At 32.3% G+C, this 27,491-nt stretch overlaps 2 protein-coding genes across 8 annotated transcripts; both read right to left on the reverse strand.

Moving 5' to 3' along the window:
• Positions 1-5,469: 5,469 nt before the first annotated feature.
• Positions 5,470-13,270, reverse strand: LOC111999694 (pentatricopeptide repeat-containing protein At4g13650). 7 transcript variants are annotated; one of them, XM_065777112.1, is made up of 7 exons: positions 12,956-13,270; positions 9,622-12,838; positions 8,906-9,106; positions 8,430-8,536; positions 8,109-8,185; positions 7,201-7,615; positions 5,470-6,087 (listed from the first exon to the last, which is right to left on the reverse strand). In XM_065777112.1, exons 1-2 carry the CDS (start codon positions 13,079-13,081, stop codon positions 9,740-9,742), a joined length of 3,225 nt encoding a protein of 1,074 aa, XP_065633184.1. In that variant the 5' UTR covers positions 13,082-13,270; the 3' UTR covers positions 5,470-6,087; positions 7,201-7,615; positions 8,109-8,185; positions 8,430-8,536; positions 8,906-9,106; positions 9,622-9,739. The 7 variants fall into 7 exon arrangements, with proteins under 7 accessions (XP_065633184.1, XP_065633183.1, XP_023887593.1 ...); XM_065777111.1 differs by having other exon boundaries at positions 5,470-6,143; XM_024031825.2 differs by lacking the exon at positions 7,201-7,615 and having other exon boundaries at positions 8,109-8,168.
• A 12,726-nt stretch (positions 13,271-25,996) lies between these two features.
• LOC111999699 (NADPH-dependent aldehyde reductase-like protein, chloroplastic) lies at positions 25,997-27,114 on the reverse strand. The gene has a single exon (XM_024031831.2). The coding sequence runs from the start codon at positions 26,938-26,940 to the stop codon at positions 26,134-26,136; it is 807 nt and encodes a 268-aa protein (XP_023887599.1). The 5' UTR covers positions 26,941-27,114; the 3' UTR covers positions 25,997-26,133.
• Between the last annotated feature and the right edge of the window lie 377 nt (positions 27,115-27,491).

Genomic DNA, 27,491 nt, shown 5'->3' on the forward strand with positions numbered 1-27,491 from the left:
GAAAGCAGCCGACCATAGCTATCCACACCAACAACAAACCCAAACCAATTCACAACCACCAACACCCACAAGCTCTTCCTCCCAACCACTACTAACAACCTTTCATTTGCGACCACCACATCCACCACCTCCAATATCTACTTCCGTTTCATAACCACCAACCATCACCATCGATTTGTGTTTCACAACACCTACAACAACGATCCATAACTTGCAAATCCAAATCGACCCACCACCCATACCAATCTACAACCTACGAATCTTGTTGCTGATCTTGCCGCTTCACTGATCCACAAAGCCCCATTGTTGAAGAAAACTCGAGCTCGAGACCAAATCTAGACCAAGCCCTATACTAGAGCACTCAATCGGTTGGGGAGAGAGTAAGATTAAAGAGAGTGAAAGTAAGAATCGGCACATACCCAAGACTTGAAGAGGTTGTTCATGGAGAGAGAGAGAGAGAGAGAGAGAGAGAGAGATTTTCATAAAGCGTTTGGAATTTTAAACAATATAGCTTGAGATATTTTGTGTTTGGTTGCCAAGAAAGTTTAAGAAAAAATTGAGAAAGTTATTACAATTTTTTTCTCTATCTTTAAAACTAAAAAAAGTATTTTTTTTCAATTAATATTAAAATTGAGAAATTAGAAGTTATTTGTTTTTTATTTTTTATTTAAAATGATGACATGGCATATTTTAAATGCCAAATAATTTTTTTAAAATTATTATAATGGCCACCTTAGCATTTAGAGTGCTAGCAGTCTCCATTATAGATAATTTTCTTTAGTGAAATAACAGTAAAACTAAAGACTAAAATATGACACATTTTTTATTTATTTTAAGTAGGGGTGTGTCGGTTTGGTTTCGGTCGGTTTTCTAAGTGTTGGACAACCGAAACCGAAAATTTCGATTTGTGAAATTCTCAACCGAAACCGACCGAAATAATTGAAAATCCATCGGTTTCGGTTGGATTTCAGTTTCGGTCGGTTTTTTGGTTTCCTTATCAAAGAAAAAAAAATTAACAAACACAGAAAATATTAACAAACCCAAAAAACATAAACAAACCCAGAAAAAATTAACAAACCCAGAAAATCCCTTTGCTTTCCCATGTTTTCTCATCACCCAAACATCAATTTTCTCACCACCCAAACACCAACAAACACCAAGCACCAAGACCAAGCAAACAGCAAAGTAGCAAACACAAAACCCAAAAAAAAAAAAAACGAGAGGCGCAGAAGCGTACCGGCGAAGCCAAACTCACAACCTTCTACCTTGAAACCCAGAAATCACGAAAAAAAAACCTAAACCACGAAGAACAAAATCCAAACGATGTCAAAAAAAAAAAAAAAAAAAAAACAAAACCCAAACACCCAGAAAACTTGAAACCCAAACACGAAGAACAAAACCCAAACCACGAACCCATAAACCTTGAAACCTAAACAAAAACCCACAAAGAACAAAACCCAAAACACGAAGACAGAAAAATCAAACCAAAGAGGCGGCGACAACGAAGAGGCGGCGGCGATTGAACCTAGGTGACGAAGACTCCAGGCGGCGGCGGCAACGGGTTTTGTTGATGTTTTCTCTCTGGATCTTTGGGTGGGTTTCTTGATTCTTGTTCTTGATTCTCTCTGAATCTTGTTCTTGGTGTGGGTTTTTCATTTCTTGCTTCTTGATGTTCTCTCTTGATGTTGCCGACGGAAGTGAGAGAGAAGAAAGAACAAAACCCACACGTCGGCTGAAGAAAGAAAAGGGAAGCTGAAGAAAAGAAAAGGGAAAACTAAACAGGGGTATTTCCGTATTTATGCTACAAGTAGGGTTTTAAAAAATTAAATAGCAAAAAAGAATACCCACCGCGCGAAGGCTTGAACCTGAGATCAGGGAGCTAAACTATAAGGAGCATACCATTAAGGCCACTGATTAGTGGTGTAACAATTTTACATAAATACATATATATATATATATATATTCGGTCGGTTCGGTTTGGTTTCAGGTGAAAAAATCCAGCACCGAAACCGAAACCGAAAATTTTGGTTTTTAAAAAATGAAACCAAAACCGAACCGAACCGAAATCAAACCGAAAATTTGGCAACGGTTCGGTCGGTTTTGGTCGGTTTGTTCGATTCATCGGTTTTTTGCACACCCCTAATTTTAAGGACTAAAGGCAGTAAAATGAAAAGGTGGAGACTAAAATAAAAATAAAGTTAAAATGTGAAGATGAAAGTGCATTTACGCCTAAAATTTAATTAATGTTACATTCAAACTTGATATTAGGCTTGCAAACCACCGTACATCATTGATATCTCCAACCTATATAGTTCCTATCTCAATTCAACGTGTAGAATATGTTGTATTTGCATCAGCTCGTGTAAAATTTTATGTTTATTTTAGCATAAAAATTTACTTTTTATTTTATTTTATTTTAAACACCAATTTTTCAAAACACTCCACATCAAATTATTTATTTTACACTATATTTTATTAAAATATTAATTTTTTTTATTTTACAATATATTTTAATAAGAGCATTCGCATCAGTGGGTTTAAAGTCATGTAAAATCATGTAAACATCAATTTTTACACATTTTTGCTCAAAAATGCACTCCATCAGCTCTTCTAAAATTGTATAAAAATGTGTATTTCTTTGCACGAGCTACAGTAACCGTGTAAATATACACGGCTACTGTAGCTCGTGTAAAGAATAATTTATTCATTTCCTTCACTCGTTTTTTTCTCTCTCTTCTCCGATTCGGTCGGTTTGGTCGGTTTGTTCAGTTCGTCGGTTTTTTGCACACCCCTACTCCCCAATCTAGGGAGAAAGTGGGAAAGGGAAGGGGGATAGATGGGAAATGATTCATCTACCCCCTTTCTTATATGTTGTGTAAGTTGGTTTTTTTTTTTTTAATATCAAACAGCAAGTTTTTATTTAACATTTTTTTTATTAGCTTTTATTTTGCTATTTTGTTAGTTTGTAATTTTATAATAATTAAAAAAATTAATTTTTATAAACTATTAAAAAATTTATTTTTTATGTAACAAAAGCATGAGAGTAAATTTATACAAATTATAGTATTTTCTATCCTCTCATTTTTCTTCTCCCAACATAAAATATATGAAGAAAAACTAAATTGTTTTTGTCATCCCCCATTTTTCCATCTCCCCAACCAAATAGAACCTTTGGAAAAGTGTAGGTGCACCTGAGGGTGCAACTATGGCAAATTTAATTACATACTTGTTTAATTTTGAGTTGTTATTTATGAAATTTACAACTATGATGATAACTTGTGCATGCTAAGCGAGTCAAGCACGTATAGGAATTAGGTGTAATCCAACTTGAACCGTCCAGTGCAACAACTACTATAACAATTAACACCTAATGAAACAAAGGTACCAGGTAACTTTGATGAGAACCATGTGTTGGTTTTAATGCCCTTTAAAACTTATGTGTCACCTGGACCGTTTATACAAAAGAGAACAATCTGAGAGCTAGAGCAACCTGAAGTGCAGGCTCTAGTAGTGGAACCAGGCAAAAGAGTAAAGGAAGTAAATGAAGTGAAGTCAAGATGGAAAGTGAAACCAAGACTCAGCAATATTCCAATAATTACAGTTTTTTATTTAATGCAAAGCAAACCTCACAATACAATAACAATTTTTTTTTTTTTGAGAGATAGTTTCAACCTATGACATCCGCTTCTGATGATAGCTCTTTATCATCAAACCAAGATACCAATCAATTTTTGGTGTAGGCGGGAATTGAACTCAGATCTCTTATACAACTATCAGAGACTTTACCAGTTGAGCTAACTGGAACCCACAATACAATAACAAATGAGACATGGAAAGCAAAAAGGTAAATTATTCTAGATTCCAAAATCTTCAAAAATGGGTGGGAAGTTAAGAATCTGTCAAGAGGACAAAAAGACCAAGTAATGCAGTAATGGACTACGTTACACTCGTTGTGTCATTTTGAGAAGAGTTATAAATGCGTGGTTGTGAATTGTTGTGATGAAAAGTATTTAAAAGTCGCGAAGATTGTGACAGTAGTGAAAATTAATTAAGTTGTAACTATTAGCAACTATGCTTAATAATCAATGTTCACAGTTTGTTAGCTCCTGTCTGCATGCCTGTATCAATTCTCCACATTGGTTGCTCAAATGAAGAAAAAGCCATTTTGTCAATTTGATGACTTTCTTCATTTGGAGAATTCCATATAACCTGGGGAAAAGGAAGCTAATGGCTGTTAATAGATGTATAATGTGTAAGTGCAGCTGTGAAACAGGAGCAATTGTTACTGCCTATAGCTAGAGAACTTTGGTTTTTTTGCACTTACAGCTTTTAGGTTATTTTTAGGGCAATGCCAGGCCAAATGATTGATTTGTTGACCCTTTAGAGAGGGGTGTTTGGATGTCACCAAAACAGGGTTTTGCAGGAAGCTAGGTGGAGGGAGAGGAATCACTGTTATGAAAATAAAGAGCAATTTATCCAAGAGATCAAGAACAGTTTTTCAGATCTCTGTTTGAATTTTGTACTTCAATTGGGGGCTGTAATGTAATTCAATTGCTGAATTTTTAGACCACAGTAGTGAATATTTGAAATTCTTTAAAGGCCATTTGATTGGGATGATTTTAGGAGGGATGGAGAAGGGGAGAGAAAAGTGGAAAGAAAGCAATATTTTGATGTGTTTAATTGGAGAAGAAAATGAAAAGGAAAGCTAGTGGGGCTTCAGTGTTTTATTTTCTCCCTGGCACACCAAAACACTACCCCCCAATTTAAGGAGAAAACTCAAGAGAAAATGGGAACAAAACGGTCTTGCCCCAAAAAGACCAAAATAACCGTTTGTTGTCGTTTTTGTTTTTACCACATGTTTCTTCTTTCCCTTTTTTTTTTTTTTGTCTTTTTTTGTTACTTTTCATTTGTTTGTCTTTTTTATTTCATCCATTTTTTCCTCTTTTGTTTTGGATTTTTGTGTGTATATATATATATTTTTTTTTTCACCCGTTTTTCTTTCCTCATCTGTTTTGTTTTGTTGTTTTTTATTTTTTAATTTGTTTTTTCCCTCTCTTTCTCTTTTTTTTTTTTTTTTTTTTTTTTGCATTTATATTTTTTAATGAAGTGCACGTCCATACGCAATTTTTTAATAAATTTTTAATTTATTACTTTTTTAATTTAGTAAGTGCATGAAAGTAAATTTATACAAATTACATTTTTCATTCTCTTCTTCTCAACTAAATAAAAGAATTTTCACCCTTCTATTTTTCCATCCTCCAACCAAACACCACAAGAGAAAACTAAAATTTCTTCTATCCTCCTAATTTTCCATCCACGCAACATTTTTTATCTTTTTATTTTTCCACCCACGCAACCAAATGAACCCCAAGGATGCTTGCATTTGAGCAATCCTTCCTTCGCATAAATATTCATTTTATTTTTAAAAAATGTATAATGAAAGCATTCCATTCGGTGTATAATGGTCAATTTTCAACTCATGACAAGTGGACATTCTCACTAGAATCACTTTTCAAAATACAATGGTAGCCAAACCTACTCACTGCTCCACTCATTACAATCTTTTTTTTTTTTTTTTTTTTTTTGACTACTTTAGGAGCAGGACTATACATGTGGACCGAGCCTGGACTCTCCCAGCTGGGAGAGCCAGACGTGTCCACTAAGCCAGAGGCTCAAAAACCTCTCATTATAATCATAGTGCACAGTATCTGGCTCATCACACACTCATCACAACTGAGTATATTATAAAGCCTCTACTTTGCAAATATCCAAGAATCACATACCATAACATCATGAAAGTGTCTCTTCAATGTTCACAGTTTTAATGGATAAAGGGGCTCCAAACCTCTTTCCGTGCCTAAGTGATGACGTTACAGAGGAGATTACTTTCAAGAACAGAGGGGCAGATGGATAGTATCAAGGACATGGGGAGAGCCGGAGAGGGATGGCTCTCCTTGATGCTAGTAATCACGTTGACCATTTTCTGCGCTTCTTTCAATGACCGAAAGAGAACAGTTTTCTTTTTCTCTGCTCTTGAACTTGCCTCTAGGTGGAGGCAGATGAATAAAATCTCTCTCTTTCCAGGACCTAGGCTTAGGCACCATCAAATAACTCGTTAGTCAGTAAAGCCATGGCAGGTGCTGCTGTTGTACAGAAAATAACACATTTTCAATGATAATCATGATTTGCATAATCCAACAAACACACAAGTTGTTAAACATTATCAAACATTGTCATAATCTGTTATAGTCATTCCATAGCATTATCATTACATTTACTCATTTTCTGCCCATAATAATTTTACAACCATTAAGTATTAACAGAGGCAAGGAAAACATTCCCTAACTGCAGATCCTAAAAAGTCCTAAGTTAGATACATAAGTCCTTTTCCCTTACCGCATCTCATCCACATAAGTAGGCATCCAACTGCAGATATCCAAGACACTACAATGCATATCTTACAGAGTCACTCTCTACTCCGATACTTCCCAATAGTGCTTTCAAGCCTTACATTATTCTTCCTTAAAACTAGAATCATAACTTTTACCATGCTCACATATGCCCATCATCAAACCACTCAAATATTTGCACCCCATGTTGTTGTTTTTTTTTTTTTTTTTTTTTAATAAGTCAAAAAAAGAAAAAAAAAAAAAAAAAAAAGAAAAAAGAAGAGTTGTTGTTGCCGCATAAAGAACCTTTTTTTTTTTTTTTTGATAATCAAAAATTGAGTTTTGGGGGGGGGGGGGGGGGACTTAAATTGACGTTTTCCACCTGGGTGTAACCATAAAGACACCCTACCCGCTGGGCCCGAGTCTACAGTAGCAGGAGACCTGGATGAACTATAGCTGTGCACCCAGTCCTATCGAGGATGCTAGTAAACATAAGCCTAGGATTCAAACTTGGGACCTCCACCTCCCAAACCCATAGGAGTGAGCCCATGACCGCTAGACCAACCACCCCCAAGTGGTGCTACATAAAGAACCACAAGTCATAACCACCGTCAACTAAATATTAAAACCTGGAAATTCACATTACAAATATAATCACTTTCACTTAAGATGTGAGGTAGTTCACATTTGTTTTATTTTTTTTCCTTAGAGGCCAACCTTAAAGGAGGCATATAGAAATGCCTATAAAGTGGCTACATACACCAAAAAAAAAAATCTTGAAGCCTTTAAAAAAATAAAAATTAGTACTTACCCAATAATTTGCACATCCAAAAAATCGCCATGAAGAATTCTCATTATTCCATGAAATTACTTGCACAGCTCTTCCCCCACAGTAGTAAAGTCTTCTTGTTCAAGAAGTTACTGTTGACAAAGAGAGCTGATCTCATAGACGCACTTTTCAAGGAGAAATTTTTTTTTTTTTTTATAATCACTTGTCAAGGAGAACATAATCAGCTGGAATTTGGGTTTTAGCTTTTCATTGAAGTTCTCTCTCTCTCTCTCAATGCCAGATGGAATTTATGGATTTTAGGCCAGCCTCTACCCCTTTTCACTCAATATGGGGAGGAAGGTAATTGTCACATGTATCAGTGTATGTATGTGACAATTATTCAGTGACATAGCATGTCCTCTGCCAAGTCACCAGCCTTAATTTATCAGTATCACAACTGAGAAACATAACAGGTCATGTCAGCAAATATGATCATGTTTAGATTCAAATAGAATACAATTCCCAGCCAAACACAAAATAAAATTCACCAGTCAAAGCACTGCAAAACACAAAACCCATAGACCCACCACATCATTCCACCTCCACCATGTTCCCATCACTAGAATCGGCATCATAAGGCAACCCAAAATGGTGATCTAAGAACAAATCAACCCATGAAGCAAAACAAACAAACCCATTCGCCACAAATTGACCAAAACAAACAAAGAACTTTAATCAGAAAAACAAAAAAAAAAAAAGCAAAACAAAACCATGCTCAATTTGTAAATTTGTGAGCTAAATTGTGATAGAGATAAACCACAAGAGGTAATAATTACCCTAAAATAAAATATGTACCAAAAACTAAAATGTTTCAGTGTAAACAACTTCATAGTGGAGAAAATTTAGAAATTGCTCATTGAGAATAGCAAAGAGAGCAAGTGTAAGCTGACCTTTTGGTTTGCATGCTCTTTCATCCACCAAAACTGATAGGCAAAATTAGACCTTCATTCCTGCTTTAAAAATGGCCCTAAAAATAAAGATCTTTCACATTATCCAAACATGGAGAGAGAAAAAAATCACAACAAAAGAAAAAGAAAACTGAAGTGCAATATTGATTACTCAAAGGAAAGGAGAGACTAGTGATGGAAAGAGAAACTCAGACCAGAGGCAACACCATGTAATGTCCAAAGATTAAGTAGAAGAAGAAGGGAAAAAAAAAAAAAAAATGCAGCACCAAAACAATCTTGTGGAAAGGGTTAGGAGGTCATTACCTTCACTAAATTTTGATTTTTCTAGCATATTTCCACCAAATATGTAGCTGGTTAAGCTAAGGGGATGATGCTGTGCTAGGCAAGGGTGCCCGAATGCCTTTCTTTGTCTGAAATGAAGGGATCATTAGATTGACAAGAAGGTGTTTTGAATTTACATTTTTCCCTTCATTTATTTATAAGTTTTCCATTAATGAGGTGGTGTATCTCTGTGTTTTTGAGAATAATTTCCAAAAACAATCTGAAAACACCATTATGGGGGTTCTGAAAACTTTTTTTCCACAGTTCTTTCTGAGGTAAGTCTTCCAAAAACAGTTTTTGTTAAAACCCCTTGGCAAACACCTTTTTTTTTTTCTTTTTCTTTTTCTTTTTTTTTTGGTAATGGTTTAACTTTTTTTTTAGTGGAAAACAGTTATTTGAGAACTATCCCAATCAGGCCCATAACTATGCAGACAGAATTTGATGAGAGAAGTCATTACAAATTATCGTGCTCAATATTGTGTGCCGCCCTCCAATCTTCTTCAGGTTTCACAATCACTGGTACCAGAATTGAATCAGGTCCAGTGCAAATAAAGTAGTCCTTCCAATCTTTCTCTGACATGGAGGTTGTGCAAATAAAGTATATAAATGTCTTCAAAACCCATCCATAAAACCCTGAAGAAGAGTTCACTTCCCTAAATCTGCAACAATCAATTAGAAAAAAAATAAAATGTGAGTATACAGTATTCATATCTACTGAAAAAAACACACGGAGTTTCATTTCATCTACTTTTTGCTCATAAAAGTTTAATAGCTGATGAAAATGTAGTTGAACATAAGCCTGTAGATGAAAGCTAGATATGTGGCATAAATTTATCAGTCCAGTTCTTTTCTTTCCCAATGTTTTCTGTTCCAAGGCAGTTGAATTAGACATCTGTACTTATAATTCCTCAAACACAACAACTTCCACAGCACCCCAAGTTTTTAATCAATGCCGGTATTTTGATTGTTCAAGGTATTTGATAATTTTTAAAATCTTATTTGTCACAATGAAACACTTAAAAGAAAGACAGACAGCCCGAAGAAGGCTGACTGCAGTGGACAAAAGAAACTTAGCATCAAACAGGCAAGGAACAAATGGTGTCTAGATGAAAAATTATGAAAGTATTGATGTACAAAGTAGCAATAGTAAAAGAGGTTGAGATTGGAGTCATACCAAAATCTTCAGGTAAAGGAAACCTAAGTAGAGGGCACAAATCCTACATTGACAATAGATGCATTTTGTAGGCTCCAATGAAACTCCTCTTCTCTTGATATACTTTCTCATGTCACACTTACCAGTAATCTCTACATGAACAAGCACCACCTTCAAAATGATGAAAACGATATGCATCCCTTACTACAATAGCTCGATTTGAAATCTTTGACACATACTTAATCCAATTATGGCAATCATTACAGACACGAAGATTCTTAATCACACGTATGGGAATCAAATTAGACAAACTAAGGAGTCCAAAAGTAATTGCTAACTTCTCACTATGAATATATACCGTTGGATCCTTATGGCCTTGCTCTACATCATTCAAAAGGGCATACCGGTCCTGCACATAACCAATATTAGCTGCTTGTTTATTCAAATCTCCTAAGTATTCATATATCTTATCCGCTAGTGGGTGGAGACGGTCACCAACAAAAAAGGCATGAACTGAGTTCTTAATTTCAATCCAGCTACGGCCAGGCTCTTTCTTCACGCCCATATTTTTCATCCTTTGCCTTGTCCTATCCCTAGAGTCCCATTTTCCAGTCACTGCATATATATTTGATAAGAGAACATAAGTGGCTGAGTCTTGAGGTTCTAATTCTAGTAGATGACAGGCAGCAAACTCTCCAATTTCCATGTTTTTATGAACTACACAAGCACTTAAGAGGGTCCTCCAAACCAGAGCATCAGGTTTAATTGGCATATCCTCTATAAATTTCATTGCATGACTCAAAAAACCAGCCCGACCAAGAAGATCCACAACACATACGTAATGCTCAGGTTTAGGCACTAAGCCATGCTCTTTTCTCATTGAGTCAAAGTAGCCAAGCCCCTCATTCACCATACCTGCATGGCTACAGGCTGACAAAACTCCCACAAAGGTAACATGGTTTGGCATCACACCAAGCTTTTTCATCTCCTGGAAAAAATCGAGTGCTTCAATGCCAAATCCATGTTGAGAATAGCCTGTAATCATGGCATTCCAAGAAACCTCATTTTTTTCAGCCATTGCATGAAACCCTCTTTTGGCATCATCTATGATACCACACTTGGCATACAATGTGACTAAAACATTAGAAACCTCAATTTCTGAATCATAACCAGTTTTGATAATCATAGCATGGATCTGCTTCCCTTGTTTAGTATTTGCTATATTGGCAGTTGCACTAACTGCAGAGATAAATGTGAATAAATCAAATTCTACTGAAGCTTTTTTCATTTGAGTAAATACCTGCAGTGCTTCCTCACAGTACCCACTCTGTGCAAACCCTGATATCAATGCATTCCATGATATATTATCTTTATCATCAATTTTCTTGAATACTAAGTATGCTTCTTCTATTCTACCACATCTAGCATAAAGACTAGCAAGTGCATTACCAATTGAAAGATCATCTGAGTAACCACAGACACAAGATTGAGCATGAATTTGTCGTCCTTGATTGAGTGCTTGAATACCGGCACTTGCACTGATTGCACTTGAAAATCCAATATTATCAGATTGGATCCCTCGATTTTGCATTTCTTCAAAAAGTTTAAGAGCTTCGGCAAACATATCGTGTTGCACATAGCCTGCAATCATAGCTGTCCAAGAGACAACATCTTCCTCAGTGAGTTTTCTGAGGATTCCCAGGGCAGTATCAAGTTTTCCATGCTTAGCATACATATCAATAAGCACACTGCAGACATACACATTGAGCTGAAAGCCAGTCTTTATAACTTGACTATGAATCTGCTTTCCTAGATCAAGAGCTCCCAAAGCAGTACAAGTCCTCAGTATACTAGGATAAGTGAATTGATTGGGTATCATGCCTTCAATCTGCATCTGTCTAAATATCTCAAATGAATCACTCAAATTATTTAACTGCCCATAAGCGACTAGCATCACATTCCATAGGACCACATTTTCAGTCTCTGTTGTAAGGAAAAATTCACTGGCAGTATCTATATCTGAGCATTTCACATAAAGATCCAGTAGAGAACCTTCAAGAATGATATCTGAAGACATTCCACCTTTAATTGCATATGAGTGGAGCTGTCTTCCCATATAAAGTGATCCAACAGATGCACATGCACTCAACAAACTTGCAACTGTCACACAATCTGGTTTCAAGCAATCAAGCTGCATTTTCTTAAACAATTCCAGAGCTTTATCACTAGACCCACGCTGAGCAAGTCCTGAGATGAGTGAATTATATGAAACCTCATCCCTGTTTCGCATTGTGCTGAAAATCTGTTCCGCAGATATAAAGTTTCCTGAGCGTGAATACAATGTCACAAGAGCATTGCACACATATGTTTCTGATGAAAATCCCACCTTAAAAACAAGGCCATGAAGCTGCTTGCCCACCTCAAATAACTCTATCTTGGTGCAGGCACTTAGAACACTTGAAAAGATATAAGGAGTAGGGGCAGTTCCTGATATCTGTATCTGGCAGAATAGGAAAATACATTCTATCTCATGTCCATTCTGTGATAAGCCTGACATTATTGCCACCCAAGAAACACTATCCTTCAAACATAATCTATCAAAGATCTTTTTAGCAGAATCTATAAACCCATTTTTTGAATACAAATCAATCAATGGATTACATACATGCGTACTAGCACCAAAACCATGATAAGTAATCCTAGCATGAATCTGATGCACATACTGGAAAACAACATTACCACCACCACATGCCCTTAAAACTCCAGCAAATGTCATTTCATCCGGAATCACATTCTCGGCTGTCATTCGCTGAAAGAGACCCAATACCCGACCACTCAACTTGTTCACCACAAACCCATTAATAATTTTATTCCATGAAGACACACTTCTGTCACACATTTCATCAAAAACCTTAACTGCACCATCTAAATCACCGCACCCCATGTAAATATCAATAATTCGGTCACACAAAACGTTTTCCAAATCAAAACCCGACTTCAAAATCTTTCCATGAAGCTTCTGAGCACTTAATAAAGACCCAGAATTGTAACAGCCATCTAAAAGCCATAGATAGGTCTGAACATTGGCACGAATTCCACGCATTTCCATGATATGAAGAAGATCAATTCCCTCCGAGCTCCCATAAGTTTGTTGTTGTGGAAATTCGTCGAACACATGAGATACAGCAGTGCTGCTAAAACTAGCTAAATTCTTTCTACTGACATTCCCACGAACATACTGCAACAATTTGTGTATATATATAAGTAATAGCAAAACCAGGAATGAGAGATATAAAATAGATTAGAAGCAATATACATATAAATATATATATATGGGGTGAAGTCAAGGTGTTACCTTATTGAACTTTGAAGAAGTGCGTTTGAGATTGAGATTGAGAGTGGTTGGGTATTTGAATGCACGCGGGAAGTGATGGAACAAGGAATACGAGAAGGAAAGTGGTGTGAGAAGAAACATGGACATGGAGGATTTCTTGGATTAGAATCACTCACCCACTGCACTGCACTGCACTGCAGCGTCTATCTAACTTAACTCTCTCTTAGCATTCATGGCCACAACCACTAGTTCAACTGGACAAGAAAAACACGCAAAATCTACGTTTAACTTAAACTGTTGGGGTGGCCGCGGGTACTTGGTTTAATACAAAGGAAAATAAATAAGTAATAACCATTGAATAAATAAATAAATAAAAAGCAGGGTCGGCTCAACGAATTTGGAGCACTTAGCAAAAGCTTTAAACTGAGCATTTTATTATATTTAATTATAAATTCATATATTTTTTTCAATTACAATTTATTTTTCTTTTTTTTTAGAGATAAAATTATTAATTAAATTTTTGCATTCAAGTTTCACTAACATTTCTTTTTCAATTGATAATATAGCTAATCCACTTAATCTTTCTTGTGACATAGTTGATCTTAAATAGGATTTTATTAATTTTAATTTTGGAAAAAATTCTAGCCTCTTTATATAATTTATTACATTAATTGGAGAGTTATCATTTATTTGCAAAACTTCTTTTAAAATTTTTAGTTCTGAATATAAATCTAAACCATCAATATCGGAATGAGTTTCATGTGTGAGAAAACATTCAAGATTAAGACAATTTGTTTTCAAACTATCATCATCTAGTGATTTTAGTTTTTCAAAATTAAATAAAAAAAACCAAAAAGTATTTTCATATATTTGAAATTGTTAAAACCTACTTTCAATTGAAGAAATAGCTTGATCTACTATATATAAAATAAATAAAAAATTAATTCTAAAATATTCTTCAGCAGATTGTGTTGTCTCATCATTGACATTCTCATCAAACTGTTTTTTCCTACGAATTATACGTTTTTCACGAAATATAGGCTTTATTTCCATTTTGGTTGCAATTTCTTTAGATGAATTCATAGCAGATGTAAATCCATCTTCTCTATATTTTTTTAAAAAAGACATGAGACCTTTTAATTGATCTATAGCAACATCAATTTGCATAGCTTTCGATTGTAAATTTTTACTAACAGAGTTAACAGCAAATAATATGTCATACCAAATAGTCATAGCTAGTAAAAGCTCAAAACTTTCAATCTCATATGTTACTAAACAATTAGCTTCACTTTTTGTTTTGGGATCTTCACTTGTTTTTGCCAATTGTAACAAAGCATCTCTTATTTCTAGAACTTGAAATTTTATTGCTTTCACACTTTCAATTCGACTTTCCCAACGTGTTTGTGACAATGGCTTAAGAGTTAAACCTATCACATTATCTTGTAAAATTTTCCATCGCTTTGTGGAAGAAGAAAATAGTGTGTATATATGTTGTACTACTCCAAAAAAAGATATAGCTTTAGGACAAGAATTAGTCATATCACATAGGACAAGGTTGAGATTATGACAACCACAGGGTGTGTAAAATGCTTTAGGATTTATATCAAGAATTCTTTTTTGTACCCCTTGTTTTTTCCCTTTCATATTAGACCCATTATCATATCCTTGTCCACGTACATCATTAATATCAAGTTCAAGATTTTTTATTGCATTATAATTTCATTAAAAAGACATTTTCCAGAAGTATCATCTACGTTTAAAAATTCCACAAAATGTTCATCTATTTTTATCAAACTTATTGAAATATCTACACATCTTAGTGTGAGAGTCATTTGTTCTTGATGAATTACATTGGGGGTACAATCAAGTATAATTGAAAAGTATTTTGCTTCTTCAATCTTTTTTATAATTTTACTTTTAATTTCATTTGCTAATAATTGTATCACTTCATTTTGTATATTATGTCCAAGATAATGATTATGGATTGCACCATGTTGAATACGTTGAACATGTTCTTGCATTACTAGATCAAATTCTGCAATCATTTCAATTATACTTAAAAAATTTCCGTTATTTTCTTGATAGATCTTTTCGTTATTTCCTCTGAATGCCAAATTATTTTTACCAAGATTTTTTACCACCGCTATTATTCTTAATAATACTTTTTTCCAATGATCTTTCTCTTTCTTAATTTGGTCTTGGACATTTTTATAAATTGTTTTATTCTTCAATAATCTTAGTTCTAAATCAATCCAAGTATTCATATTAGTAATATGCTCACTAGTTGTTTCGTGATTTTTAAAAATAGAACTAATATTTTTTCAATCCTTAGTTCCTCCATTAGCTAGTTGATTTGTATTAGATTTTGAATTAAACAACTTGCAACAAAAACAAAATACTTTATCTAGGTCTTTCAAATACACTAATCATTTTCTATCATTTTTCTCCCCATTTGGTAATTTTCGAATATAATGCGTAGTAGAAAAATGTCTAGAGTTCTTATCTATAGGAAAGTTTAGATCATCAACTCTTATTGGACCATTTTCTTTAACAAATCTCTTAATTTTATATCAATAGTTTTCCATTGACTTTGATCAAAAATATTTGTAGGAATATAATTAGGTTGATCATTAATATTTTCACTCTCCTCTAAATTATTTTGAGCTTCATTATCAAGAATTGTGACATTACATGTTTGAACATTATCATGACCACCTTCGTTATTATCATTTTGTTGTATATTTTAATTATCTTCTAATTCTTTTTGATGAATTTCTTGTTCATTTATGAAACCTTCACTCAAATTTTCTGCAAGATTTTGTTTTTTACTAGTAATAAATTTGTCCATAGCTCCTTTTTGAGATTCAATTAGTTCTTCTATTTGTCTTTCTTTCTTTTTTTTTCATATCCAGATAAATATTTTCTAGTAAACATTTGTAATTAAAAAATATTTATGAATAAATGAAACACAATCTATAATTAAAAAAAATTACAATTTAACTAGAATAATATAAATTTAATGTATAAAATAATAGAACCTGTTTTATCAAAAGTACATTGCAGCTTTACTTAATATGATCACTTTACACTTTAAACCTGCACAAAAAAATTAAAATTAATATTAGTACAAAATAAATTATTCTAAATTTATAATTTTGTTATTAATGCTCTTTTTTTTTTTTTTTTGGTAGCAGTAAACCTATTTTTTTAGCATAATGTGTATGACTCAACTTGATTGGATCCACAAACACTAAGACCAACCCACTAGCAATATGTGTAGAACTCAACTTGATCTACTAAAACTAAGACCAACCCACTATCCCTCTAAATCTGATTTCTTAAAAAAAATAAAAATAAAAATAAATAAATAAATAAATAAAAAGAACGTGTAGGACTAGATCACTGGATCAATACCTGAACTCCCATACCACTCATCTAATTTCTTTATTAAAAAAAATAATAAATTAAAAAAAAAAAAAAAAAAAAAAAAAAAAAAAAAAAAAAAAAAAAAAAAAAAAAAAAAAAANACCGAAATGACCATAAAATCTAAAAAATGACTAAAATACCCTCTGAACCTAAAAAATAATCAAAATACCCTTAGATACTAAAAAATAAGACCTAAATGACCATGAAACCTAAGAAAATGACTAAAATGACCTTGAAACTTAAAAAGTGACAATAATGTCTTTGAACCTAAAAATGACTGTAATGCACCTTAAACCTATAAAATTACCGAAATACCCATAGAACCTTAAAAATTATCAAAATGATCCTAAAACCTTAAAAAATTTTGAAATACACTTGAAACCTATAAAATGACCAAAATACCTCATTAAACTTGAAAATGACCAAAATACCCCCGAAACTCTCAACAATTACCGAAATACCCTTGAACCTAAAAAATAATCAAAATACCTTTAGAACATAAAAAATGACCGAATGACCCTAAAACCTAAAAAAATGTCTGAAATTACCCTAAAACATAAAAAATGATCAAAATAACCAAAAAACATAAAACAATGACCAAAAATACCCCATAACACTTGAAAATGACCAAAATACCTTCGAAACCCTTTAAAATAACTTAACGACACTAAAACATAAAAAATGACCGAAAATGAGCTCGTAACCTAAAAAATTACTTAAATACACTTAGAACCTAAAAAAATGACCGTACTTTTGTCATTAGGTGGTATTCTATTTTTTTTCTCAAATTTGACAATTTTATTGTCACATTGAGCAGTACTAACATTACATCTGATTGTACTTCTATTACATTTAGTTATACCATTATTCTTTTCTTACATTTGATGGTTCTAATGTCACATTGGGCAGTACCAAATCACATATAATTATACTTTTATTATATTCAATAGTTCTATAATTTTCTTCTAAAAAAACAATAGTTCTATTATTTTTAGTCACATTAGGCAGTACCAACATCACATATGACTTTACTTTTGTCGATTCATAATAATCTTGGTAATAATTAAAATGTTAGCAATGAATCTTCCCAAAATAGGTATAAACTTGAAAATTAACAAAAATACCTGGAAATTAAGGACTCAAAAAATAGTCCTAAAAATATTTAAAAAATTACTAAAATACCCCAAGGCCTCGAATATTACCAAAATACCTTCATTAACCTATAAATTATGCATTCTCTAGATTTCGGCCACAATGTTCTCTGTCTCTCTCTCTTCCATTTTGTTCAAAATCTCCACCGTTTCTCGTCTCTAAATCTCAGTACTTCTCATCCTTATTCTTTATTTTTCCATGAGTTTTAACTATTGTCGTTAGGCTTTTGTATTGTTGAGGGAGACTTGGACTTTGAAGGGCAATGGCCCCCCCAATTTTTTTTTTTTTTTAAAATATATATTATCAAATACATAGGTACGAATGTTGGCAATTTTGTTTCATAAAATTACACATTTACCCCTTATCAATATTATCGGTTCTCTCTTTTTTTATAAGTTGAAAAGAAAATAACCTTTACGAAGGAGATTTACTTATTAATATATTTTCTGATTCTCAATGTATATAGTTTATATTCAACCTCCTCCAACACAAATTCCATGCAAATAAAGCACCACAACAAAGCTTGCACATCCAAAGCTTCTAATATATAATTTTTTTAGTTGTTTTTTTTCTAGTTCACAGCTTACATATCCAAAGCTTCTCATATAATAATTTGTCAAATACTAATTTTATTTTTGACCAATTGAAAATCAGTCTCCCTTAAAAAAAAAAAAGACAATTCTTTTAATGCTAAAGATAACATTCAATCTCTCATTCATTAAAAATAAAAACAATTCACTAAATCATAAACAATATCTCAGTCATCAATTTATACAAATCAATGTCATTTGAGTGACTGAACATAATCTTGTAGTGGAATTTTTCTAGCATTTTCTATTATTTTGGAAAGTTGTTCATCTTCATTTGAAAGCACTAGATTTGATGCCAACTTGTTTTGAAAACGTTCCGACCAGTTCTCCTAAACAAAGTAGACACTATTGATGAAGAAGCAGCTTAAACAAATTATGCATAAACTGTAAAATATACTTCCAATAAATTTATTGCCAAAAAGTTTAGATTCTCTTTGATAATTTTTGTATGCATTTGTTTAATAACGTACATGCCGCAATCATACTTGAAGTATGAACACTGTTCAACATTAATAATTTTAAAGATTCACGCAATAGTTATACGTATGTGCAAACTGGACTAGTGAAAGATTCACACAATAGTTACACTCCTACACTAATTGCTCAGACTTTGAAATTCTTTGAGAGACAAAATTTGAAAATACATGCCGCCACCCAAACTGGATTAGTGAAAGGAAATTTCGTACCAATCCTAAACCTGACATTAAAACAAACTAAATTAACCTGACCCAATATTAATACAAACATGACCGGCATATTAATACCAATCCTATTGGCTGAGTTCAAAGCATACCATAAAACAAAAGCCTAAACCCAGAAAACCTCAAACTTGGGTGCACAGAACACCTATTCCAAGAATCAAAACTTTTTACTTTTGTCCCATAACCAGGGATAACCTAACACTCATGTAACTCAAGAAACTATTAATCCCACCTAAAAGAGGTTCCAAAGAACTTATCCCAAAAAAAAAATAGAGGTTCCAAATAACTTGCATACATAAAAACAACTTAAATATAAAATCCCTAAGAAGGTGCATTCACTAACACAACATAAATGGTAGGATTAACAAAAATCAAATTATTTTTGAAACAAGGCCAACAAGGCTTATGTCAGTGTTGCCTTCGACTTGCAATATTTTCTCAACTGGGAACTGCTTAGACTTCTTGGATTCATTGAACTTTTGATAGTTTTTCTGGTATTTTACTTCTTTTTTGTTTCTTTAGGGGTTTCACCACCTTTTTTGCGCTTTTTAATTAAATAATATTAATTAAAAAATGGGTTTTTTCTTTTAGGCACTAAACAAAAAAAAAAAAAATCAAGCCTCAACCTGGTAAAGTACGCGCCAAACAATACTCGCATTAAATTACAATTCAATCCAATCAACCCAATTCAAAACATTTCAGTATTCTCAAGTTGCTCTTATGCTAATTGACCATAGGTCCAGCCGTTTGAGAAATTCATTTGACTCACCTTGAAAGCCACAAATCTTGAATTTTATAAAAATTGAATCAATGGACTACTATATTTATGTGGAGTATACTTATCAAAAACTATATCTATATGCTAATTACCACAAGATTCTCTACCCAAAAAATGGTTTCTCTCTAATTACTAGAATTCCCGAAATGTGACCAACTCAAATATGTCCCCTGACAGATTTGGGGACTTAATATGACAATAACCATTCTGTTTAAGGAAATCCATTAGCAATTAAACCCAATTCTGATCACAGGACAGCCATGAATATTAGCTTTCATTCTAATCATCTTCGGCTTCCAAGCCGATCTCAATTCTTTTATAATAAAATTTCTAATCATAACCTGCACAGATATCACACAATAATTGCAAATTACCAAAACACGGTCAAACCATATCATTTCAACACGAAATTCGATGCATATGTTGATACTACACATCACATATCAATACGTTCATCATAATCAAACCAAAGAAATATCAAAATGGTTTATAGATAAGTGATAGAATTTAACACAGCCACAACCTGAAAATCATTTTACATCATTGAAGTGTACAAAACATGCATACATACATAATTAGTCAATGAAGTAAAATACCAAATTAGCCAATAACCTAAACAAAAGAGAAAAGCGTCGATGAATGTTTTTTTTTTTTTTGAGGAAGAGCGTCAATGAATGTTGATTCGTTATTTTCTCTTTTGTTTTTTGGTTTTTTTGGTTTATATATATAACATGTTTAACAAGTAACAAGCATCTTTTAAAATTGAATGAATGGTCGAGATTAAAACAATATGAAATTAATGGTTCAGATTTAGGTGGGTACCATTCTCTCATTTTTTTTTTTTTTTTTTTAGGTATCAATAATTGTCCAAGTGGTAAATAGCAATAAATGGAAATCACCATCATCCATTTTTCTGATTGGTTCACGCACAACTCTAAATTGAGAATATTCTTAATTCATTGATGATATGAAAGCCTTGATATAGAATGCGGCGAGATCAGAATTTAGCCTTCTATGATGAATAGGCAAGGGAATGTGGCTGCTCACACGCTTGCTAAGTATGGTAAATTCTCAGTTTCTTTTTATTTTATTTTATTTTTTTAAATTTGTCTATGGAATCTTTCTCATTGTGTTTCTAGCTTAGTGCGCTCAAAGAGGCATTAAGTAATTTTGTTTGTTCTTGCGTCTCTTGTTTTTGCCTTTTGCTTTGGGCAGCTACTTTGTATGTGTTTGGAATCAATTTTTCTTGCATCTGCGTTTAGTGATTTTCACATTTTTTTTTTATATTTATTTTCACGCGTTTCAGGAGCAAAAATGTCTGTTATGGCTACTGTTTATACACTATTCATGAACAGTAACCGCAAAGGTTGACCTTTCAACCGTGAATAGTGCATCTGTGCACTGTTCACAGATCTACAAATATCACTTTTCAACAATTTTTTCATTAAAAATGAGTCCTACGATACTATTCACACATTAAAAAATTATTTTGTTATAGTGTTTTTAGTTTTCAGTTTCAGCAAAATAAGTTCTATCCAAATAAACCCTTTATTGTGTTGTTGTTTGTTTTCAATTTCACGATTTGGCCAAAAAAAGAATAAAAAAACAAAGATTGGTTCACGCATGCCCATCTACAAAAACAATGAGAAACAACAAGATGGTTCTCAAACACATGTAGCACCGGTCAGTCATGATGCTTCAGATCATCTTATTTCTGACCCAAAAAATTTATTTATATATTCTTATTTAATAGAAGGCCCCAACGACCGGCTTTTTAGATTTAAAAATTACAAGAAACTGGTTAAAGTTTATATTATAACTAGTTATAAGCCCGTGCGTTGCACGGTTTATGAAAAAGCTTATAAAATAAATGTATAAATAATTATATATTTTAAAAGATTCAATAAAGATAAAAGAAAAAATTATCAAGTGTAAATAATTATCTCACTAAAATAAGGGGTAAGATTTCTTCCTAAAACTAAATTAAATTGATAATTCCAAATTGAATTTTAAATTGATAATTATTAAAAAAAACGTACTAAACAATTAATAAATCTAAAATTAATATAATCTTGATAATATTATAAATTAAAATTAAAGTTGATAATTCAAGAATACACATGTAGAACATCTTGATAATTTGATGTAACATAAAAATCAAATAAGAAAATTGTTAAAATTAATCTATTAATTCTAACCATATTTAATCATTAATTCTAAGACCCTAACCCTAAGCATATAAATTAGATCAAAGCTAAGAAAATTAGTTTAAACAAAAGGCAACCAATACACAAAACCTAATCAATTTAATAAAAACAAAATACAAAAACAAAGAAGGAGCCTTTAGAAGCTTGACAATGTTTTCGAATGTTTTGAATTCATTAATTAAAATCACATGAAGACAAAAAACCAATAATAACACTAAAGAAAATAAACAAAATGAAAATAATAATAATAAAAGAAGAAAGAATGCACACATGCATTGTCATGGGATTTAGGCATTCAAATATTGAAATAAGCTTCACTCCAAAAAGGATATATAGGGTTATATATATTGGTAGAGTTCCATTTGAAATATAATTCATTTAAATCTTATTGAAATTAAAGATATCTAATCAATGTGTTTGTTTTTATCCCATAAAAATTGGAATTAAAAAAAGGTCATATGAATAGAATGAAAAAAAGAAAAAAGAAAAAAGAAAAAAAGAGAGAGTTGATTCAACATGACATAACATATAAAAAATTAAAAATTAAAAAAAAAATTAAAGAGAGAGAGAGAGAGAGAGAACGTGGTTGATAGCTATAAGGAATTTTGATATATAATATATATATATATGTCTGTGTGTGTGTGTGTGTGTATTTTTTTTAAATGTCATCAACATAAAAATTATCAAATTAATGGAGATATATACTATTTTTTGGAATAGATAGATATTATTAAATTATTGGAGATATATATTATTTCTTGGGATAGATTTATATTAATCACCTCTTGAAAATTTTGGATTGTGCTTATCCCTTAATAATCAAGTTTTATGGCTTGATATTCTGATAAAATTATATTAATTTAATAATATTAAAATTTTGAAAATTTAGATTGTGGGGGAAAAGCCCAACCATACGTAGTGGGCCTAAAGCCCAATGTGAAGGTTACTGTATGTCCGAAGAGGCTAAAATTGTCGAGGGGTACTTCGCGTGAAAGAAGGTTACATGGGGACGAAGAAACTCCGTCTGAAGAGAGCATCAGTGTTCCGAAGAGATCATTATCCTCGGATGAAAAGATTCTGGGTCATATAAATATCTGGGGGGTTCGAATGAACTTACTAGTAACTTCAGCAGTCTAGATAAGTTTTGGACACGCCTGGAGATAAGAGGAATGGAGAAATATCTAAAAGGAAAAACTGCCACCACCGTATTAAATGCACTGCAGCAACTTTTCTGACCGCATTTATGTAAAGAAGACCCCTGAACAGTATAATTTTAGCTACCACCACTCATAAAAGTTGAGGGAGATACATGACATGACATGTACTCAAGTAGGGAGCTAGATGGAGAACAAGTGGACGATAGGGCTGATGGGGGAGGATGCTATATAAAGAAGAATGGCTCCTAATAGAAGGGAGAGAGGAAAAAAGAAAGAAAATGAGAAAAGAGAGGTCTTACTGAAACCCTAAGAATTGTAACATGTATTCAATTTATCATAAGTCTCTTCGAACTTGAATATTCTTGATCTTTACGTGTATTTTAATGTTGGTTTATACTGGGATGTTGTGATCAACTGTTATAAGCTTCACAGTCAACCCAGCTCTATTATCCACACTCTACAAATTTATTATTTTTGGGCTTGGGCCACAAATCCTAACCCTACATAGATGATAAATATTATCTAAATTAAATTTTTGTATGTTAAATATTATCCCCTAATTTAAGAAATATATCCTAACAAATAAAAAAATAATGTTAATTAGATGATAAATATTATCTAAATTAAAATTTTGTATGTTAAATATTATCCCTTAATTTAAGAAATATATCCTAACAAATAAAAAAAATAATGTAATCTAATTTTATTTAATGATAAGAATCAATTAGAGTCTTGGTAGTATATTGTTCCTTTTTAATTCTTTAAAAATCTAAAAATTTAATAAAATTTCTGCAATTTGGTGAAGCCACTTGGCACAACCACGGCGTCTAAACCCACCAGAAATTTAATAAAATTTCTGCAATTTGGTGAAGTCACTTGTAGTCATCAAAATTAATTAATGTCATCCACCAGATAAATATTTTAAATAATCACGCAATACAACAACATAGCCACACTTTAATATCAACCGTCGTGGACATGTCGAAGGGACGAACCTACCACCGGGGGGGGGGGGGCCAAGGGGGCCCGGCCCCCGATCAAAGAAAAGGAAATTTTGGGCCCCCTAACCCAAAAAAGAAAAATAATTTTTTTAATGGTCATATATATATATATATATATATATTTAGAACTATGTCTCCTTCTTTCAAAAACTTAGGCATGTATGGTATACTGTAATAGGCGTTGTAATGTAATGGTTATTCCTATAGTTTAGTTATTCTTTAGTTTGGTTATGTTTTTATTATAAGGAATAGTCAATCCGTATGAATAACTATTATTCAAAATGAGGAATAACTATTTCTCTTTAAAATGTTGTATTAGCTATTCCTTAGTAAGTGCAATAATTTCAAAACTTAATATATTTCCAAATAAACAAACTTTCCATATACATTTAACAATTATAAAAATAAAAAATAAAAAAACCATAAAAAAAAAAAAACATGTATCTCTCTTAAATTTAAAAATAACAATTTTTAAGGAGATATAATTGTATGAGTAAGATATTTCCTAAAATAAATGTTAAGTTTTATTCTAATGTTATAACTCACAACCAAACTAATGAATATATTTAGTTATTACATTACAACACACTTTATTATTAATAATAAAGATTACAATTCATGTCATAATCTCCATTCAGTGTACCAAACGTACCCTTAGAGTACGTTTGGTATGCTATAATAGCTACTGTAATAAAATAGTTATTTATGTGTAATAGCAATTCGATCATTTGGTTGTATCTTTATTACATGGATTAGTTATTACATTGAAATAACTATTCTTTCAATTGAAAAATAGTTATTCCTCTTTAAAATGGATGTAATAGTTATTCCTTATTTTAAAATTAATATATTTCCAAAAATATGGCCTGTTTGACATATGTGTTTAAAAACTAAAAATTATTGTTTAAAAACATGTGTAGAAATACGTGTGGGTAAAAACATGTGTAAAAATACGTATAATGTTGTTTAAAATTGAAAATTTTTGTTTGAAAACACAAATCAAACACCTAAAGTTTCCTTATAGATCATCATTTACAAGCTTTCCATTTGTAATAACCAAACTTATGAATAGTAATAGTTATTCTATTAAAATATTTTCTATTCCCAGTAATAAAGATTACTATTCCTAATATAATTTACATTCAGTATACCAAACGTATCCTTAGATTCTCTCATTTTTAATTAGCCTAACCCAACTAACAACTACCCAACTCAAAAACTTAATAATTTATTTTAAATAAAAAATCCTATTCATCCCAGTATTAGAGTATCAGGTGTTCTAAGTGGTAAATTTTACGAGACATTTCAAATGCTAAATTAAAGTAGCAAAAGTAAGTTTTGGTTTATGTAAATAAATTTATTTTTGCAAAAGTTGATGCTTTTAAGAAACAATATTTTTTTTTATTATTTGTTTTGTCTTTGTTGGTAAATAATTGCATATTTTATGTACTAAGAAACTCTTCCAAAAACTTACTCTCCTTTTTAATTAGTCTAACCCAGCTAGCAACTATCTAACTCAAAAACTTAATAAAAAAATTTAAATAAAAAATAAAAGATCCCAATCATCCCAGTATTAGAGTATTAGGTGTTCTAAATAGTGAATTTTATGAGACATTTCAAATGCTATATTAAAGTAGCAAAAGTAAGTTTTGGTTTATGTAAATAAATTCTTTTTGCACCAGTTGATGCTCTTAAGAAACAATATTATTTTGCATTTTTTTAGTTGTCTTTGTTGGTAAATAAGTGCATCTTTATATATTAAGAAATAATGATTTTATGTATTGATCTTCATTGATAATTGAAATAATAATTTTGTGTATTGATCTTGGTTGATAGTTTGTTAGTACTATATGAATGTCTATTTGAATTTTATTTCTTTTTATACTTCGAACTGCCAAACTTGAAATTCTAGGTCCACCTACCGTTGATGTCCACTAATCAAAGTTTGTTTAATACTCTTTGCAAGTCTTACTTGCCTTTCCATACCAATGAAAAATGAATACAAAGTTCATTGCTAATTTTTTGATAATATATTGAGCAAAAAGAGAAATGAAACGAAGGTCAAATATATACATATATAGAGCAAAAAAGAGAAACGAAGCAGGTGCAATTAATATATAGAAATTAAAGAAAAGAAAAGAAAAGCAAGACGAGCAATGAATTGAAGGGTGGAGAGAAATTGTGTGTTTAAACAATAACAAATCCACCATTGGCCCTAATGACCTGACCATTAATCCACTCCCCAGCATCACTAGCTAAAAACCCAACAAGCTGAGAGATATCCTTGGGCTCTCCAAGTCGGCCTAGAGGACAAGCATCCACAATCCTGTTGATTGTTTCCTCAGTTTTACCAGCAAAAAACATTTCAGTTGCAATAGGCCCTGGTGCAACACAATTGGCAGTAATTCCAGTACCCTTGAGCTCCTTAGCCACTATCTTTGTCATTGTCTCTACGGCTGCTTTAGAGGCTGCATAAGATGCATACCCTGGTAGAAGTCCTCCAACTATCGAGGTTGATATCATGATGATTCTTCCACCACCTCCACGTTTCAATCGATTCACAGCTTCCCTACAACACAGAAATGAACCTTTTGTGTTAATATTAAATGTTGTATCCCAATCCTCCACTGTGGTATTCCCCAAACTTGGGTACTTTGGATCAAGCACTCCAGCACTGTTTACAAGGATATGGATTCCTGAACCAAATTCTTGTTCAGCTTTATCAAAGAGTAGCTTGATCTGATCTGGGTCTGAAACATCTGCTCGAACTGCAATTGCTTGAGGTTGTGAAAGGTTGGTTGAGGTAGCATTGAGCTCATTTGCTAGAAGATCTGCTTGTGTTGAGCTTGAAGCATAATTTAGCACAACCCTTGCACCAAGGGAGTGGAGATGGATGGCAATAGCACGGCCAAGACCACGTGAGGCACCGGTTATGATTGCTACTCGGCCGTCAAGTCGAGGAGATGATGAGGAACTGTGTTCAGCTTCAGCCATATCTGAATTATTGATCAGATTATTTCAGTGAGTGGTGTGAATACTACGAAACGAAAATATAGGTTTGATTGCGATGGCCTGATGGGTGATTATTGGATCTGTGTGGTTGTTTTTATAGTTGAATCAGTATAAAGGAAAGCTTATATATTGACTGGCTCCATAGAGATCTGAACAATGGAAATATCAGAAAGAGGTATGTCATCGCATACGTAAGATTTGTAATGTCTTTTTTTTTTTTTTTTTTTGAAGCCATATGTAATGTCTTCTTAGATACTCAGATAAATAATTTAAATAAAGTATAACGTACTCACTACGGCAAGTCGGCAATACATGTCACACTTTCGTGGACATGTTGTCATGTCCACTGATCAGTTTTATTTAATCGATGCAATATAAAGCCTGACCTTTTGGCTAAATATTTCTAAAATTAAAATATATTTGTGTTATTGGTACTTTTTGAAATTATTTGTAGAAATGAGGAGAGAGATTCAATTTCGGCAACACTATTGCCGAAATTCAACAAAAAGTAGGAGAGAGAATCAGGAAAAGGA

The sequence above is a fragment of the Quercus suber genome, unplaced genomic scaffold (assembly GCF_002906115.3).
Source record: "Quercus suber isolate HL8 unplaced genomic scaffold, Cork oak 2.0 scaffold_148, whole genome shotgun sequence".
NCBI classification, from domain to species: domain Eukaryota; kingdom Viridiplantae; phylum Streptophyta; class Magnoliopsida; order Fagales; family Fagaceae; genus Quercus; species Quercus suber.

Bases quoted from the DNA above. Each gene is read 5' to 3' on its own strand.
- LOC111999699 (XM_024031831.2), bottom strand. From the start codon at position 26,940: ATGGCTGAAGCTGAACACAGTTCCTCATCATCTCCTCGACTTGACGGC.
- LOC111999694 (XM_024031825.2), bottom strand. From the start codon at position 13,081: ATGTCCATGTTTCTTCTCACACCACTTTCCTTCTCGTATTCCTTGTTC. The intron at 12,839-12,955 runs GTAACACCTTGA...AAATTGTTGCAG, and splicing joins CTTCTTCAAAGTTCAATAAG to TATGTTCGTGGGAATGTCAG.